This window comes from Eleutherodactylus coqui, chromosome 2 (genome assembly GCF_035609145.1).
Source record: "Eleutherodactylus coqui strain aEleCoq1 chromosome 2, aEleCoq1.hap1, whole genome shotgun sequence".
Lineage (NCBI taxonomy): Eukaryota > Metazoa > Chordata > Amphibia > Anura > Eleutherodactylidae > Eleutherodactylus > Eleutherodactylus coqui.
In genome coordinates this window covers 224,481,617-224,498,460 of record NC_089838.1, presented here as the reverse complement: position 1 = coordinate 224,498,460, position 16,844 = coordinate 224,481,617, and the positions used below count along the sequence as shown (strand labels likewise).

The window sequence follows — 16,844 nt, the reverse complement described above, 5'->3', positions numbered from 1 at the left end:
GGCTTGCGCCGCTGAGCCTCCAACCGGGCATGGTCGTGTGTGACAACGGCCGTAACCTGGTGGCGGCTCTGCAGCTCGGCAGCCTCACGCACGTGCCATGCCTGGCCCATGTCTTTAATTTGGTGGTTCAGCGCTTTCTGAAAAGCTACCCCCACTTGTCATACCTGCTCGGAAAGGTGCGCCAGCTCTGCGCACATTTCCGTAAATCCCACACGCACGCTGCCACCCTGCGGACCCTGCAACATCAGTTTAATCTGCCAGTGCACCGACTGCTGTGCGACGTGCCCACACAGTGGAACTTTACGCTCCACATGTTGGCCAGACTCTATGAGCAGCGTAGAGCTATAGTGGAATACCAACTCCAACTTGCGCGGCGCAGTGGGAGTCAGCCTCCTCAATTATTTACAGAAGAGTGGGCCTGGTTGGCAGCCATCTGCCAGGTCCTTGGAAAATTTGAGGAGTCTACCCAGATGGTGAGCGGGGATGCTGCAATCATTAGCGTCACCATTCCTCTGCTATGCCTCTTGAGAAGTTCCCTGCAAAGCATAAAGGCAGACGCTTTGGAATCAGAAACGGAGGCGGGGGAAGACAGTATGTCGCTGGATAGTCAGAGCAACCTCATGTCTATATCTCAGCGCGTTGAGGAGGAGGGGGAAGAGACAGCTTGGCCCACTGCTGAGGGGACAGATGCTGCTTGCCTGTCATCCTTTCAGCGTGTATGGCCAGAGGAGGAGGAGGAGGAGGAGGGGGAGGAGCATGAGGAGGAGGGGGAAGAGACAGCTTGGCCCACTGCTGAGGGTACAGATGCAGCTTGCCTGTCATCCTTTCAGCGTGTATGGCCAGAGGAGGAGGAGGAGGAGGAGGAGGAGGATCCTGAAAGTGATCTTCCGAGTGAGGACAGCCATGTGTTGCGTACAGGTACCCTGGCACACTTGGCTGACTTCATGTTAGGATGCCTTTCTCGTGACCCTCGCGTTACACGCATTCTGGCCACTACGGATTACTGGGTGTACACACTGCTCGATCCACGGTATAAGGAGAACCTTTGCACTCTCATTCCCGAAGAGGAAAGGGGTTCGAGAATGATGCTATACCACAGGGCGCTGGTGGACAAACTGATGGTAAACTTCCCATCCGACAGCGCTAGTGGCCGAAGGCGCATTTCCGCGGCCCAGGTAGCAGGGGAGGCGCAGAGATCAGGCAGCATGTACAGCGCAGGCAGGGGAACACTCTCTAAGGCCTTTGACAGCTTTATGGCTCCCCAGCAAGACTGTGTCACCGGTCCCCAGTCAAGGCTGAGTTGGCGGGAGCACTGTAAAAGGATAGTGATGGAGTACGTAGCCGATTGCAGCACCGTCCTCGGTGACGCCTCTGCCCCCTACAACTACTGGGTGTTGAAGCTGGACACGTGGCCTGAACTCGCGCTGTATGCCCTGGAGGTGCTTGCTTGTCCTGCGGCTAGCGTCTTGTCAGAGAGTGTGTTTAGTGTGGCTGGGGGAATCATCACGGATAAGCGTACCCACCTGTCAACCGACAGTGCCGACAGGCTTACACTCATAAAGATGAACAAAGCCTGGATTTCCCCAGACTTCTCTTCTCCACCAGCGGACAGCAGCGATACCTAAGCAATACGTAGGCTGCACCCGCGGATGGAAGCATCGTTCTCTATCACCATCCAAAACGGGGACCTTTTTGCTTCATCAATCTGTGTATAATATTCATCCTCCTCCTCCTGCTCCTCCTCCTGAAACCTCACGTAATCACGCCGAACGTGCAATTTTTCTTAGGCCCACAAGGCTCAGTCATATAATTTTTCTAAACAATTTTTATACATTTCAATGCTCATTAAAGCGTTGAAACTTTCACCTCAACCAATTTTTATTTTAACTGGGCTGCCTCCAGGCCTAGTTACAAATTAAGCCACATTAACCAAAGCCATTAATGGGTTTCACCTGCCCTCTCGGTTGGGCATGGGCAATTTTTCTCAGGTACATTAGTACTGTTGGTACACCAATTTTTGTGGGCCCTCGCCTACAGTGTAATCCAATAAAGTTTTGGCCCACCTGCATTACAGCTGACATAACATCAGCTGTGATGGGCAATGCAATGGGATATATTTATGTACCGCCGGTGGGTTCCAGGGAGCCACCCATGCTGTGGGTCCACAGGGAGTTGTAACTACATGTGTCCCCTTCTAAAGAACCCCAGTCTGACTGGGGCATGCAGTGTGGGCCGAAACCCACCTGCATTAAACATGACATTACTACCTCAGCTGTGATGGGCAATGCAATGGGATATATTTATGTACCGCCGGTGGCTTCCTGGCACCCACCCATGCTGTAGGTCCACAGGGAGTTGTAAATGCATCTGTTTCCACTTCTAAAGAACCCCAGTCTGACTGGGGCATGCAGTGTGGGCCGAAGCCCACCTGCATTAAACATGACATTACTACCTCAGCTGTGATGGGCAATGCAATGGGATATATTTATGTACCGCCGGTGGGTTCCAGGGAGCCACCCATGCTGTGGGTCCACAGGGAGTTGTAAATGCATCTGTTTCCACTTCTAAAGAACCCCAGTCTGACTGGGGCATGCAGTGTGGGCCGAAGCCCACCTGCATTAAACATGACATTACTACCTCAGCTGTGTTGGGCAATGCAATGGGATATATTTATGTACCGCCGGTGGCTTCCTGGCACCCACCCATGCTGTGGGTCCACAGGGAGTTGTAAATGCATCTGTTTCCACTTCTAAAGAACCCCAGTCTGACTGGGGCATGCAGTGTGGGCCGAAGCCCACCTGCATTAAACATGACATTACTACCTCAGCTGTGATGGGCACTGCAATGGGATATTTTTATGTATCGCCGGTGGGTTCCAGGGAGCCACCCATGCTGTGGGTGCACACGGAATTCCCATTGCGGAGTTGTACCTGCCTGTGACTATTTATAAAAAAACGCGGTCTGACTGGGGCGTGCAGACACCTTGACAGAATGAATAGTGTGTGGCACATAGGTTCCCCATTGCTATGCCCACGTGTGCAGCTCCAGATGGAGGTTGCACAGGATTGGATTTCTCATTGCTTCTGTACAGCATTGTGGGCTATCGCCCCGCCCCTTTTAAAGAGGGTCGCTGCCTAGCCGTGCCAACCCTCTGCAGTGTGTGCCTGCTTTTCCTGTGGCAGACGCACTTATAAATAGACATGAGGGTGGCGTGACATGAGGGCAGCTGAAGGCTGGGCAGGGAGAGTTTGGTGTGCGCTGTGGACACTGGGTCGTGGGGGCGGGGGCGAATTGGCAGCATGTAACCCAGGAGAAGTGGCAGCGGAGTGTCATGCAGGCAGTGATTGTGCTTTGTTGGAGGTAGTGTGGTGCTTAGCTAAGGTATGCCATGCTAATGAGGGCTTTTCAGAAGTAAAAATTGTTGGGAGGGGGGGGGGCCCACTCTTGCCGCTATTGTGGCTTAATAGTGGGACCTGGGAACTTGAGATGCAGCCCAACATGTAGCCCCTCGCCTGCCCTATCCGTTTCTGTGTCGTTCCCATCACTTTCTTGAATTGTCCCGATTTTCACAAATGAAAACCTTAGCGAGCATCGGCGATATACAAAAATGCTCGAGTCGCCCATTGACTTCAATGGGGTTCGTTACTCGAAACGAACCCTCGAGCATCGCGAAAAATTCGTATCGAGTAATGAGCACCCGTGCATTTTGGTGCTCGCTCATCTCTAGAGTTATTGTATTGATGATACAAGTGGTGTTCACCATGTTGTATTGCTATGACATCTTGATACGGCCCTATTTTCACATTGTTTTGTGCACGGGTATTTGATGGTATTAATTGATCCTCGATCATCATCTTGTTTGTATTAGCTGTATATTATGTGCATTAGTTATATGGTGTCCACCATTTCTATGGTTAAGACATTCTGATATAGCTCTATCAAGCATCATTTTTTAATGCTGGCGCTTTGGAACAGAATAGTACGTTTAGCCAGGATTTGTTATAATGCTGTGCTATGACAGATGATTGATTTGGATCTAGATTCTCTTCTTCTTTTGCCCTTTTCCTATATATCTTGGTGGTCTGATACTAATGAGGTCAAAGTTCCCTGATGAACCCATGACGAATGGGAGAAACACGTTGGAACATTGGGGTTGACCAGAAGTGCAGATTATTGAAAGGCTTAGTTATCAGTTATTTACTAAACTAGATTGCACTTGACAGTCCTTTTTCTTTTCCAATAGACCTACAGTATATGATCTCTGCTACTGCTGATAGCTTACATGCATATGTATTACACTGGCAGACCTACTTACCATCTTGAAATCTTTGACTCAGAACTTTTACTCTGTTGATGACAACTTATTTTGAGTATGTTGAATAGATTTTTATCAACATCTCTCTGGGTTCTAATACATGTGATGTATTTAATGGTCTACGTTGGATTCAATGCAGTTTTTGCTCAGAGCTGGCTGTTGCTATATCTTTTAATGGACCAGACTATCTGATTCAGAGTTTTTTTGTTCTGTTGATAACAACTTGTTATGAGTAGCTTGGTCAGATTTCTATTTCCATCTATCTGGGATCTATAGATGTGACGGATTTGATGTAAAATTTGCTCAGAGCCGGTTTTAGTTATATCTTTTTTTTCTTTCTCCAATCAATAATCATCTCACCCATCCTTTTCCACCATCAGCATAGGGTTTTTTAGGGAGAGGTTCTGGAATGGGATCGCCTTTCTCAGGTCGGTTACCCCATGGAGGCAAGAAATTAATAGATATTTGATAATTATCCTATTTAGTGGTTTTTAAGTATATGATTAAAACTTAAATTTTAGCTTCTAAAAGAGTGTACGTTTGGAGGCTTTTCTTTGTCAATTTTGGGTGGACCCTTGTTTTGACAGGTCACAAATTCCAATATTTAGTTTGTGTTCTTGTCAGTGAGTGACATAAATGAAAATGGTGCAATTACTTTCTGTAGCATCCAAATTATAATAAATTAAAATGAAACACTTATGTGTGTGGGAAAATAACGGCTAAAAAAACTACAGCTTGTCTCACAAAAAAGGAAGACTTCATACAGCAACGATGACATAAACATAAAAAGTTAAGGGTGTTACAGCTATGAATGTGGAAAGGCAAGAATGAAAACAATTCTGAACAATTTGACACTTAGGGGTTGAATCTGACCAAGGGATCGCTATCTTCTGGGTAAGATGATTGGCTTACAAAGGAATTCACTTCCACAAAGAAGATTCTTTTTTGAAACCTTGCTTCAGCCTGCTTTATTCAGGAAAAACTTCACAGCAATATAATTAATTTACCAAAACAAATCCAAGGCTTGACTGTTCACTAAGGGTGGTTTTAAATGGGAGAACTATCCCTCCTGTACTTTCACACATGAGCAATAATCATTCACTGAATAGTGGCAGAGCGTGCCGGAGATCTCTTCTGGCCATCCGCCTGCCTCCATTCATAAGATGAACGACTGCCTGATTACACTGAGCGATAAGTCGCTCACTAGTAGCTTTGTTTCAGTAAGCTGAAACATAGCGACTAGCAACTACCGAGTGACTTTCTCACTCAGAACCTTTTTGAGTACCGTGTTTATATGGGACAACTATCACTAAAAATCGCTCATTTGAGAGATTTTTTGGCTGATAGTTGACTCCTGTAAAACCACCCTAACTAATGCAGTGCAGTCTATCAGTCTTAGGGCGCCCACCCACTGGCGATTTTTTTCCCTGCGAAATTCGCAGCATTTTTTTCTCTGCAGGGGTCTATGGGACTTGTAATGTTAAAATCGCGATCGCGCAAAATCGCGATTTCGCGGTAAATTGCGATTTTGCGCGATCGCGATTTTAACATTACAAGTCCCATAGACCCCTGCAGAGAAAAAAATGCTGCGAATTTCACAGGGAAAAAAATCGCCAGTGGGTGGGCGCCCTTAGGCTGCCTTCACACTGCTGCATTCTCTCGCAAGAATTTGAGTATGTGTTGTAAGACGCACGAATCTCGCACAAATAAGAACCCCATTCTTTTGGATGTGGTCATGCACATGAGCGTTTTTTTTCCTGCATTGCACCGCGATGTGATGCTTTACGGGAAACACATCGCAGCATGTTCTATCTTTCTGCATGCTCTTGCATCACAGCACCCATTATTTGCAATAGGGCTGGCGGCAGCATCATGAGATCATGGCAGAGGATTGCTTCTTTCCCCAAGTGATGTGAAATATACGAGCGTATATTGGCCAGCATTTTCACGGCCGGACGATATACGCTACCATCTGAGCTGTCTTCCCCTTTCCATCCCTCTCGCCGGCTTTCTGCCTCTCTTCTCCCCTCCGGCTGCTTGCAATGGGAGGAGGCAGAGTGGGGACGGGACTAAGCTCCCTCCCCTCTCCTTGTCTGCAGCCAGAAATGGGAGTGGCGAGTGGAGCTTAGCTCAGGCCCGCCCCCTCTCATTGCAAACAGCCAAAAGGGAAGAGAGAGGCAGAGAGCCAGCGAGGGGGAGGAAAAGGGGAAGACAGCTCAGATTGTAGCATATATCGGCTGGCTGTGAAAACTGCGGCCTGTATACACTCGTATAATAAAGCCCTATGGGTGCATTCATATGTTGTGATTTTGCTTGGCAAATTCTGCACCGGAAATCCAAAGCAATTTGTAGGACAGTGTATATGGATTTTAAAAACCCTACACATGTATAATGAAAACATCTATGCAGAAGAGTAAGCATGCTACGGATTTCCAAAATCACAGCATGCTCATTATGTTGCGCAAATACTGCAAATTTTCACTGTCAATGTAAATTACAACAATAGATTTTGCTCATTTAATGTATACAGCAAAATTTGCAGTGAATCTATTGCACAATCTGCGCAAAATTCATATATAACATAGACATATTTATCTGCAGATTTTCAGTAAGAGGCGAGGCACAATTTTTATGTTGCGTGAGGACTCAGCCAAAGTGGATTCACATAAACCTGGAGCTGGACCTGACTTTATTGCAGACTTAACACATTATCATTTATACAAATATTTAATTGATTGAGTAAGCTTTAATACTTTATATTGTACACTAATGGCAAAGCTTTGATGTGTTTTACAGATGCGCTAATGAAATATTCCGGAGGGGTACTTACAGTAACGGGCCCAAACGCTACAGCTCAAATTTTTGCAACATATCCATCTCCATATCTTTCAACACTGAATGGACTTGTGGATCAAGTAAGCTCAAATGCAGTTCCCTCTCTTGTGTAGTTACATAAGTGGGCAATGTTAGGCCACCTTCTCACATTCAGGATCCACTGTGGACTTTCTGCTAGGGAAATTGTAGCAGAAATTTCGCAGTGCTTACCTTACAGGATATAAGGAGGGGATTTAAAAAATCCCCTTCACATGGTGCAGATATTTTCTGTGACGAATCCGCAGCGAATCTACTTATGCTGCAGAATCGCGCTGTGGAATTCAACCCTTGCGATACAAGCTGTTCCACAATTGAAAACATAGCCAAACCTGTACCATTTAGGTGCGGATTTGGTCACCATCGAATTCTTGCGGAATCGCTGCGGGTATTCTTTTGCGGAATGCCAGCAGTGATTCCGCCATGTGAGAAGGCGGTCTTAGGGCTTTTTTTACACAGACTTATTTGCGCATGTTTTTGCATGCAGAAAATATTTGCAAAACACAGAGAATAGAACCTATTGATTACCATGTGTCCATTTTAATTAACGTGTTTTGGGGGTGCATTTTGTGTGCACAGTAAAATCTAGGATCTGCTTTATCTTCCTGCCTTTTGCACAGCAAAATTCCCATTGAAGTCTACGGAAGTTGCACAAATTCACAAGAGAAAGGGTTTAACACAACACAAAATGCAGGGGAAAGAACACATCTAGACTTCATTGGGCTTAAATAGCCAATAAATCCATGGTGAACTGGCCATTAAGACGCTACATAATAATAATATTGCAAACCTGATTTTTATTGTGACGTTGAGTAAAATGTACTTATGTTAGTGGAATGTTGATTTTTTTTGTGAATCTGATTAATTTGATATAAAAAAGAGAAAAGAAAAAAAAACCTCTTATTAAATGTTTAATACTCTGTCTCTTCTGCTGCACAGATCATGTCTACTGCTCTGCTGCTCATTATGATTTTTGCCATATTTGACAAGAAGAACATGCCAGCTCCCAGTGGACTAGAGCCAGTAGCTATTGGACTTCTCATTCTAACCCTAGTGCTAGCACTAGGATCTAACTGTGGAGGTGCTATGAACCCAGCCAGAGATTTAGGTCCAAGAATCTTTACAGCTCTGGCCGGCTGGGGCTTTGAAGTTTTCACGTAAGTCAGCATCAAGATAAGAATACAGTTTATGCTTCCTGTATATTATGTACAGATGTAGCAGACATTAAGTTGACATTTAGCACATTTTGATCATTTAACTACGATGTGCTACATACATGTAAATCAAGTTATTTTGATTTGTGTTAATGATTAATACTTCTATAGGTGGACTGTGATAAGTATATCATTGGCCATATATAATCAGACCCCATAAGAGCACACAAAATAGAGATGGAAGATAAAGTCCAAGATTTCCAGCAACTGCGGAAACGCTACAGAATTTATGCTTGTGGAAGCGCTGCGGAAATTCTGCAGTGTTTATAGTACAAGATATGTGAAGTGAATTTAATAAATTCCATTCACATGGTGCAGATATTTTCTGTGAAAGATCCGTAGCATTTTTGTTAACTGCTGCAGAATATGCAGCATGGATTCAACCCAAAAAGCTTCAATAGAAAAGGGTTATGGGACACATAATTTAAAGGTATTCTTCCATCTTCCTTATTTGAATATATTTCCCAGGGGAGCATGGATGGCCTTACAAGTCTCCTCACACACCCTCTTCGTGCTCTCCCTAAGGAGAGAGAGCTTACCCCTCCCGACCCACGTCACAGGCCTCTCACTAGCCAAGCCAGGATCCTACTGCACACTGAGGGGCAAAAACCTCAAAACAGCTGTCTGTGTATGGATTCTGGCTTGGTTTTCAGTTCCCAATCATTGTTCTGAAGACTTGTATAAAGGGTCGGACATTGAGTTGAAGGAATGCTGCCATCCAATAGGTGGCGCTGCAGAGGTATTGTTCCATCTTCCTTCTTTGCATACGTCATTTTTTCAATAATTGCAACCATTTTTAAGTTATGAATGATGTCATGTCACATGTCTTCTCTGGTACCAGAAGATAGCATTAGCAATCTAGGACAGAATTTAGATAAGCCTGATAGCTGGTAACAGAAGTCTATGTGAGACCTTCCATCAAGAACAACCAGAAAGACAGCCAGTGAGTACCTGAACTGTCAAGTAGCTAATTAAGAAATACAGGGAAACTGGTAGCGTCTGGTACAAACTGAGAACTGGTGTAAGTCAACCAATTATCCTAAGACTCCTTCATATTGTCATTTTCACACAACCTCTGCAGCAGCTACAGATTGTATGGGTGCCACTTGCTGCGGCAAGTCCGCCTGCAGCCGCTTATCCCGGGATTAGCCAGCCATGTGGACGAGATTTGTCAAAAATCTCATCCACACGGGATTGCCAATCTGTCGTGGCAAAGCCAGCGTTAGCCGGCGCTGCAGTGCGGATTCCCTGGCCACAGCATGTCTATTTTTCTCTTTTTCCGTTTCGGCCGTGCTCCTCTCTATGGGAGTGCTGGCTGCAATGGAAAAGCATGCTGCCAAGCCGCTCTAAAACCCGCAGCTAAGTGCCGCAGGTTTTGAAACTGCGCTTTCCCAGGGGAAATCTTGCGGATTTTCGCTGCAACAAAATCGCCAGATTTCCGGCCGAATTCCGACCCGTGTGAACCTAACCTTAGTCATGTTATGTGCTGCTATCCATGCTATTTCTTGGCAGTAACAATGCCCACTTTTTCTTATTTACAGTGCTGGCAATAGCTTTTGGTGGATCCCAGTTATTGGACCAATGTTTGGAGCTGCAATTGGGGCCTACATATACATTCTATGCATTGAAGCTCATCACAAAAAAGAACCAGATGCCTTGAGTCAATGCCTTGATATTGATCACTACGAAAAACATGAACTTGCCAACATGGCTTGAAAGACTACAAATCTTTCTTGAACAATACTGCAGCATCCATAGGCTACGTGCTCTTCTCTGCTTAAGCCAACTTGACTTTCTCACTTGAACATGGACATTTTGTGATTGGTTTATGGTGATGTAACTGCGAGCCATGACTTAACTAATTACCTGCAAAATTGTAAGTTAAAATTAAAGCTAAATGTGAGATTTTTTTTCTTAAGTTCTCATTAGTATTTTATTTCTGGCCTTCAATCTCCAACATAAAAATATCAGGGGATAATCATAATGCCTCTTAATTGCTCAGCTATAAATCATCCTTCTTAATGAAGCACTAATGGACCATAGACTGGGTCACAAAGGTATATGCAGGTAATTGGTCTTGTCATGCATTAATGTGTAATAAACTGTGATCAATCATCAATACCATTAAAATTTGCTGTGTGTTAAAATGATTTTACTGTCAGAGGCCAAGAACTTCACTTCAGTAAGATGCTGTTTCCCATCTAGAAGAAAATGTATGATGCGCTGCTATCAATTATGCTGCTAGTGAGGTCAATTTGTAAAGCCATAAACATTCAATGTCTCACAGCCACTCAAACCTACTAGGGTGGAAAACTACATTCTAGAAAGATGGAAGATTTTTGGTACCAACTCTGTTTATTATTAACTTTTCAAAGTTTTGACCCCCCAAAATGCTCAGTAACTCCCCCCCCACCCCTCAGTCAAAAAATGAGCAGATAAATAGGAAAGATTAATCACCCGTTTTTCTCAATTCACCCTAGATATTTTGTACCACAATTTGGTATCGATAATGCAGTGTGAATGCTTCCTGCGGTTAACTTTTTTGAAACTATAGCAATATAGTTGATTTAGAGATTACAACTGTCATTAGACAATTACTGTATGTACTAAGATGATATAAGGCCCATTTGCATGTAACGATTGTCGCTCAAAATTCGTTCAAACGCATGAAAGTATGCGATAATCATTATTTGTAAACGCGTGCACTTTTCGATTGACTTTCGTTTGTTGCTCAGTTTCAGCTTGCATAAAAATCATCGATACCTCGCTCGCTTCTCGTTACGTATAAATACTCCCCGCTCAGTGTTTCACATAGAATGTGAAGCACTGAGCAAGAAGTGAGAGATTCTCAACGATGATCTGCCTGAGTAAACATTCTGCATGAGGGCGAACAACTGCGAACATATTGGCAGATAGATCACTCACTTGTGCGCTCGTTCAAATGAAATTCGGCTCGTGTAAAAGGGGAGTAGTCACACTAGTTTAAGACACCACTAATCACTAGACAGATATATAAAACATGAAAGCCGGCCTGATCTGGAAAAAGATTCTATGGACAGATGAGCGAAAGTAACAGAAGTACCGGATAGAGCACTTCAATGAATAGCCCCCGACGGACTGCAATGACTATATAAGGGTCCCAGTATTTTCCTGGAATGCAGTCTCTGACGCAGATGTGAATACAGCCTTAGCATGCTTTCCATTTACTGAGGGCGGACAAACCTATAAACAAGTAGTAACAGAAGCTGAAGGCTTCTGTAAAGATCAGGTGAAACATCTCAAGGAAGAAAGCTCAGAATTTTATGATGTCCAGGTGCTCCAGGCTTGAGACGGTCTTCGACTGTTTGCATCAATAGTAGTTTGTCCAATTGCTTTTGGGCCTGTGAAGATGCAGGGAATAATAAAAAGGCTGTAGTTCCTAAATGGTTAATATGTTTTTGTTAACACCCTTGAATTAGAGCTGAAAGTCTACACTTCAATCATATATCGATGCCTTTATTTCAAACCCTTTATTGTGATGTATATCAGCAAAATTATAAAAATTCTGTCCCTGTCCAAGTACTTCTGGAGGACAGAACTAACTTTTACACAATACAAAGCAATTGGCATGACATGAAGCCTCAAGCTTTGCCTCTGATTGCTTATAAGAGGGTGACTTAAACAAATTTTAGCATAAATAAGGGCCCTTTGCATGGGCTGATGATCAAGAATCACTTAATCATTGCCCCATGTGAAGGTGTTAGCGATTAGTGAAATAATCAGTTCATCGTGAATCAGGATCGCTGATTCCAACTGCCATTAAAGTCAATGGGACTAAAAATCAGGTTCACTAATTTGCCCTCTAGAAGGTCCCCAATGCAGTTAAAGCTCTGCAAATTGAATGGGAATACAGCCACACATCTGAGGAACACTACACTCTTTTTTACTAATTTTGGGGAATAGCACAGAGTGGTGTGGGGGTCACCAAAAACAAAAGAAGACCCACATAGAGTCTCCTAGATTAAAAATTGCACAAAGTAAGACAGCATGTGTTGTGCTTGTTTTAAAAGCAATGTCATACGTTTTGCAAAGGGCAAATTCTACCAGGTGAACAGAACACTCAAGCCCAGGACTTCTCCAAGAAACAGCTGTAGAGACACAAAAATTATACTACGCAAGACAGTAGGTGTGCTGCTTGCTAGCATGTGTGGTCAGGTGCACCCTGCCACTGACAGCGTTCTCACTCACATGGCGGTGCAGGGTATCTTCCTTTTCGAAGGAAAAAACATGGTTGTTAATCAGTGCATTCAATGCTTTGGTCTTCTTCCTATGGTTAATTTAACTACCCAGTGTCACGTTCATCCTGGACTGCCAACACGAACAGGGTATGGGGGGCAGCCAAGATGGACATGGGCACAGGTGGATAGATGCAGAACGGACAGGGAGCACCTCTGCAGGAAGGTGAAGGTCTGGATATCTCGACCGTGCAACAAAAATGCAAAATAAACTAAGGGAAAACCTTTCCCTGCAAACTTCTACTCCGGGAGGGAGCCCTGCCTAATCGACGGGCCGATCGCTTCTGACAGGTCCGGACTTACACTCGTACCTAGGCCACTACCAATCCATACCAGGGAGCCCTGAACACATGGGGTACAGTGCACAGAAATAAACAGAACAAGAAGAGACAAACAATAGACACAAACAGGGGACAAACCAAAACACCAGAGCCAGAGACATAGCAGCTCTAAGCAGGCTGACTGCTCAGCGATCACTGGAAATTAATTGGCAACTGCCAATCAGCAAGAGCTGGATCTTATAGGGAGGAGGGAGAAGTCGATTGGCTGACAGAAATGTCCATCGCCAAATACACCTCTCAGACACTAGCAGGACTAATTAACCTAGACAAGAAAGCCCAGGAGCTGTTAACCCTGGCTAGTCTGGAAAGAACCTACAGAAACTAGGTGTGCTGGCAAATAATTAACTATGTGCTGACAGAGAAGTGACACCCGATTTACATCCATGACACTGAATGATGAAACAGCTGTGAGCCATGTGGATTGTTTCGAAGTGTGAGAAGGATTTGGCACAGGATGAAGAGGGAAGATGCTCGTAGCCGACTGGTGCAGACTGACTTCTCTGTGCCTGTGATTGGGAGGAAGAGAATGTGGTGCTAGTTGAGGCATGTTGTGTCATCCACTCTATAATCTGTTCTGCATGTTGTGAATGTAAGCCAAGGGCAGAACCGCTTCTAAGGCCGCCTGCACACGGACGGAAATCCCGCGGCGGTATTTCCCGCGGGATTTCCGCCACTGAAAGTTTGCATAGGAGTGTATTACAATACGCACTCCTATGCAGACGGCCGCGGTTTGGCCGCGCGAAAATCTCGCGCGGCAAACAAACCGCGGCATGTCCTATTTTTGTGCGGGGCTCGCACTCACCCGGCCGCCGGCTCCGGTCTGCGCATGCGCCGGCTACGCGGCAGCCGGCACATCAAAGAGCCGGGGGCCGCCAGGCGCGGGTGAGTACGCGCTCGTCCCTGCAGGCTCTCGGGTCGGGTCCCGCGGCGAGAATTCTCGCTGCCGGATCCGACCCGCTCATCTGCAGGCGGCCTAAGGAATGACAGTGGGTTTGCTTCACCTCCTGCAGAACATGGAGCTGTTGCTTCAGTGGGAACCACTTGAAGTGCCAACTCGACCATACCCAGCTTTCTTTGAATTCACTTTTTATTTGTTTACTTTTTAGTGTAGTTTTATGATACTTTTCAGCTAATATACGCTCTGCAAAAATACTGTCCCAATATATAGATCATGTTTTATATGGGAATATAAATGCAATGCAGATTATTTCTCTGGTCTCCTATACAACCTTGTTTGAGTTCACTGATGGTATGTAAGCTTTCAGACCAGCAGCAATAAATTCTCTGCAAAATTTCTCTCCCTAAAAACAGACAATGGTTTATGTAGACATACTAACGTGATGCAGCTTCTCTGTCCTGGGTGCATTTGCAAAATTGCCACTGGTTACACTGTACCTATGTTATATATGGCTTCAGCATTTGATATAGATGTCCAATAAACTGCTTTCTATTTGCAAGATGAAGGAGACTTTTGGTGATATCATTTAGGCGCTTTGGATGCTGATTGGCTGTGCTCTGATCTCTGTAGCAGGCTTTTTGGGCAATTTTATTTACTTACAATTTTCACCAAAAATAGGGTCAGACTTACCTGATCTGAATTGGTGAAAATCAAAGCAATTTTTTTATCCAGATGATCAAGATAAACAACACTACCAGCAAACCTTGCCCATTTGGCAGATGATTGTTAGCCGGGTGATTGCATCTTCTATGTGTGACCAAAAATCATTGTTCCCAGCAGCTCATCTTCCTATGGAAACAGAAGATGGGATAATAACAATGAAGAAAAGCTATAAGGACAAGAGTGTGTGTAACATAGAGGTGATTGCTATGGGGTCCAATGACATGAGAGGCCCTGTTATGCTTGGTAACACCCCCTTTTCAACTAGGCCCTGGAACCAGTGTAGGGCCCCTCTTCAGAGGAATTGGATTGCCTGAAAACAATGGGGTTTGGAAATGTCTTAATAGTCATGGAAACGTAATTAAGGAGAAAGCAAACACTTTTTAATAAGGGGCCCATTATTGTCTTTGTAATTAGGCTTCCTCTCTTCTACAGGGTATACCTCTCACTGGAGGTCCAGAAAAGTTGGCTATAACTCCAAGACTAATGTACACATTTTAATGAAATTTAGTCAAAACATAACTGACTCAATAGGAATCAGGAATATGTTAGTCAAGCACTCCTTAAAGGGATTTTGCAGGACTATACTATCCTCAGGATAGATCATCAATAGTTGATTGGCGGGGTCCACCGTCCTGGATCCACGCTGATCAGCTGATTGAAGAGGCCACAGACCTCAGGCCTGTGACATCATGTATATTGGTCACATTGCCTGAAAGCAGCTTAGTCCCATTTAAATGAATGGGATGGATCTGTAACACCAAGCACAACCACTTTACAATGTACGATGCTGTGTCTGGTATGGACTGAAATGATAGCAGTGCTCACTCAGGCACTGCTGTCATTTTAATCAGCTGATCAGCGGAGAGCCCGAGTGGCCGATCTCCACCAATCAACTATTGATGACTTATCCTAAGGATCATCAATAGTGTTGTGCTGGAAAACGTCACTTATGCCAACTGCTGCCTTCCTTATGGCAGCATTCACTGGCAAGGAAGATGTAATGTCTAAACTGTACAGCGAACCTGTGCTGCCCATGCCTTACTATGTTGTTCATTGTGCACACCTATTGGAGAACAGGATCCATTAAAGGTGTATTCCCATCTCTGGAAACCTATTTCAATGTGTTCAAAATCGCAAAACAATGCACTCAAGCATAAGATGTTTATTTCTAGAATGTTCCCCTCTCCAGATATTGATTATTGTTCATTGCCAGGGAATCCAACCATTGCTTCTTGGAAATAAATGAAAAAATGGTAGAGAAGGCAGGGGCTTACACAATTCTTACTCGGTTCTCCCCTCTAATTCTTGTAGCCTGAATCTCAGGAGTGCATGTGCACCAGATACAGTATTTTTCCACAGAAGAGGTGGTCAGTTTTCCCTTGTATCAAGCTGTAAACAATCAGGGGACAGACGAATCAATATTTGGAGAGCAGGACATCTTATGGGTGATGCTTTGCAATTTTGGACACAAAATTCAGAAAACCACCAGCAAAGTCGTTTATTCAGAAATTGGTATGGAAACTGGAAGCAACAGGAGAACTGTTGGACATGCATGATCAAGACATGCCAAAAATGCAGCAGAACGTTACAGACACATCGTTGGGATCTCCAAGAAAGTCTTTATGAAAATTAGTTCAGCAGAGGGGAATATTGAAGAGCATGCCAAACAGTTGTAAAGACAGCTTGCCTTCATGCATGCCAAGTGACTGGGGTGAATGAATTGAAATGTTCTGATAAAAACAAACACCTTGTGTACTGTAATTGGTTTGATGCATTTGTAGGCAGCCGAAAATCTTCATGAAATCCATGAAACACCACCCCATCCTGAAAAAAGCTGGTGTCTGGTGCGCGATATCTTGGCAACGCATAACGGACCCCATCTTTTTTGACAGTGTTGTGACCAATGTAGTCAGTATATGTCGAGAGATTTCATGTGTTCATAATTGCATGATGAGATAATTAACACCAGCTGCTTACAACATGATGGAGTGAGATGCCACACCTCCAATGCAACTATGCGTGAGATCCGAGCATTTTTTGAATACAGATTAATTTCTTTGGACACTGTGGTAACCTGATTTGACCCCATCTAAATTTTTACTGTGAGGCCATCTGAAGTGGAAGGTTTTCTGGAATAAGTCACAAACTATCCAGCAACTGAAAAGGAACATTGTGCAAGAAATTGGGCATAGCAGGTCGTCAAAACTG

The 16,844-nt window shown here is 44.3% G+C and overlaps 1 protein-coding gene across 1 annotated transcript in view; it reads left to right on the top strand.

Moving 5' to 3' along the window:
• The window catches only part of AQP9 (aquaporin 9), a 45,187-nt gene extending 30,709 nt beyond the window's left edge, over positions 1-14,478 (top strand). Inside the window, exons 4-7 of the mRNA XM_066592539.1 lie at positions 7,112-7,230; positions 8,126-8,343; positions 9,942-13,632; positions 13,994-14,478. Coding sequence (XP_066448636.1) covers positions 7,112-7,230; positions 8,126-8,343; positions 9,942-10,116 — 512 coding nt within the window. The 3' untranslated portion in view covers positions 10,117-13,632; positions 13,994-14,478. The remainder of the gene's footprint in view (positions 1-7,111; positions 7,231-8,125; positions 8,344-9,941; positions 13,633-13,993) is intronic.
• The last annotated feature ends 2,366 nt before the right edge of the window (positions 14,479-16,844 follow it).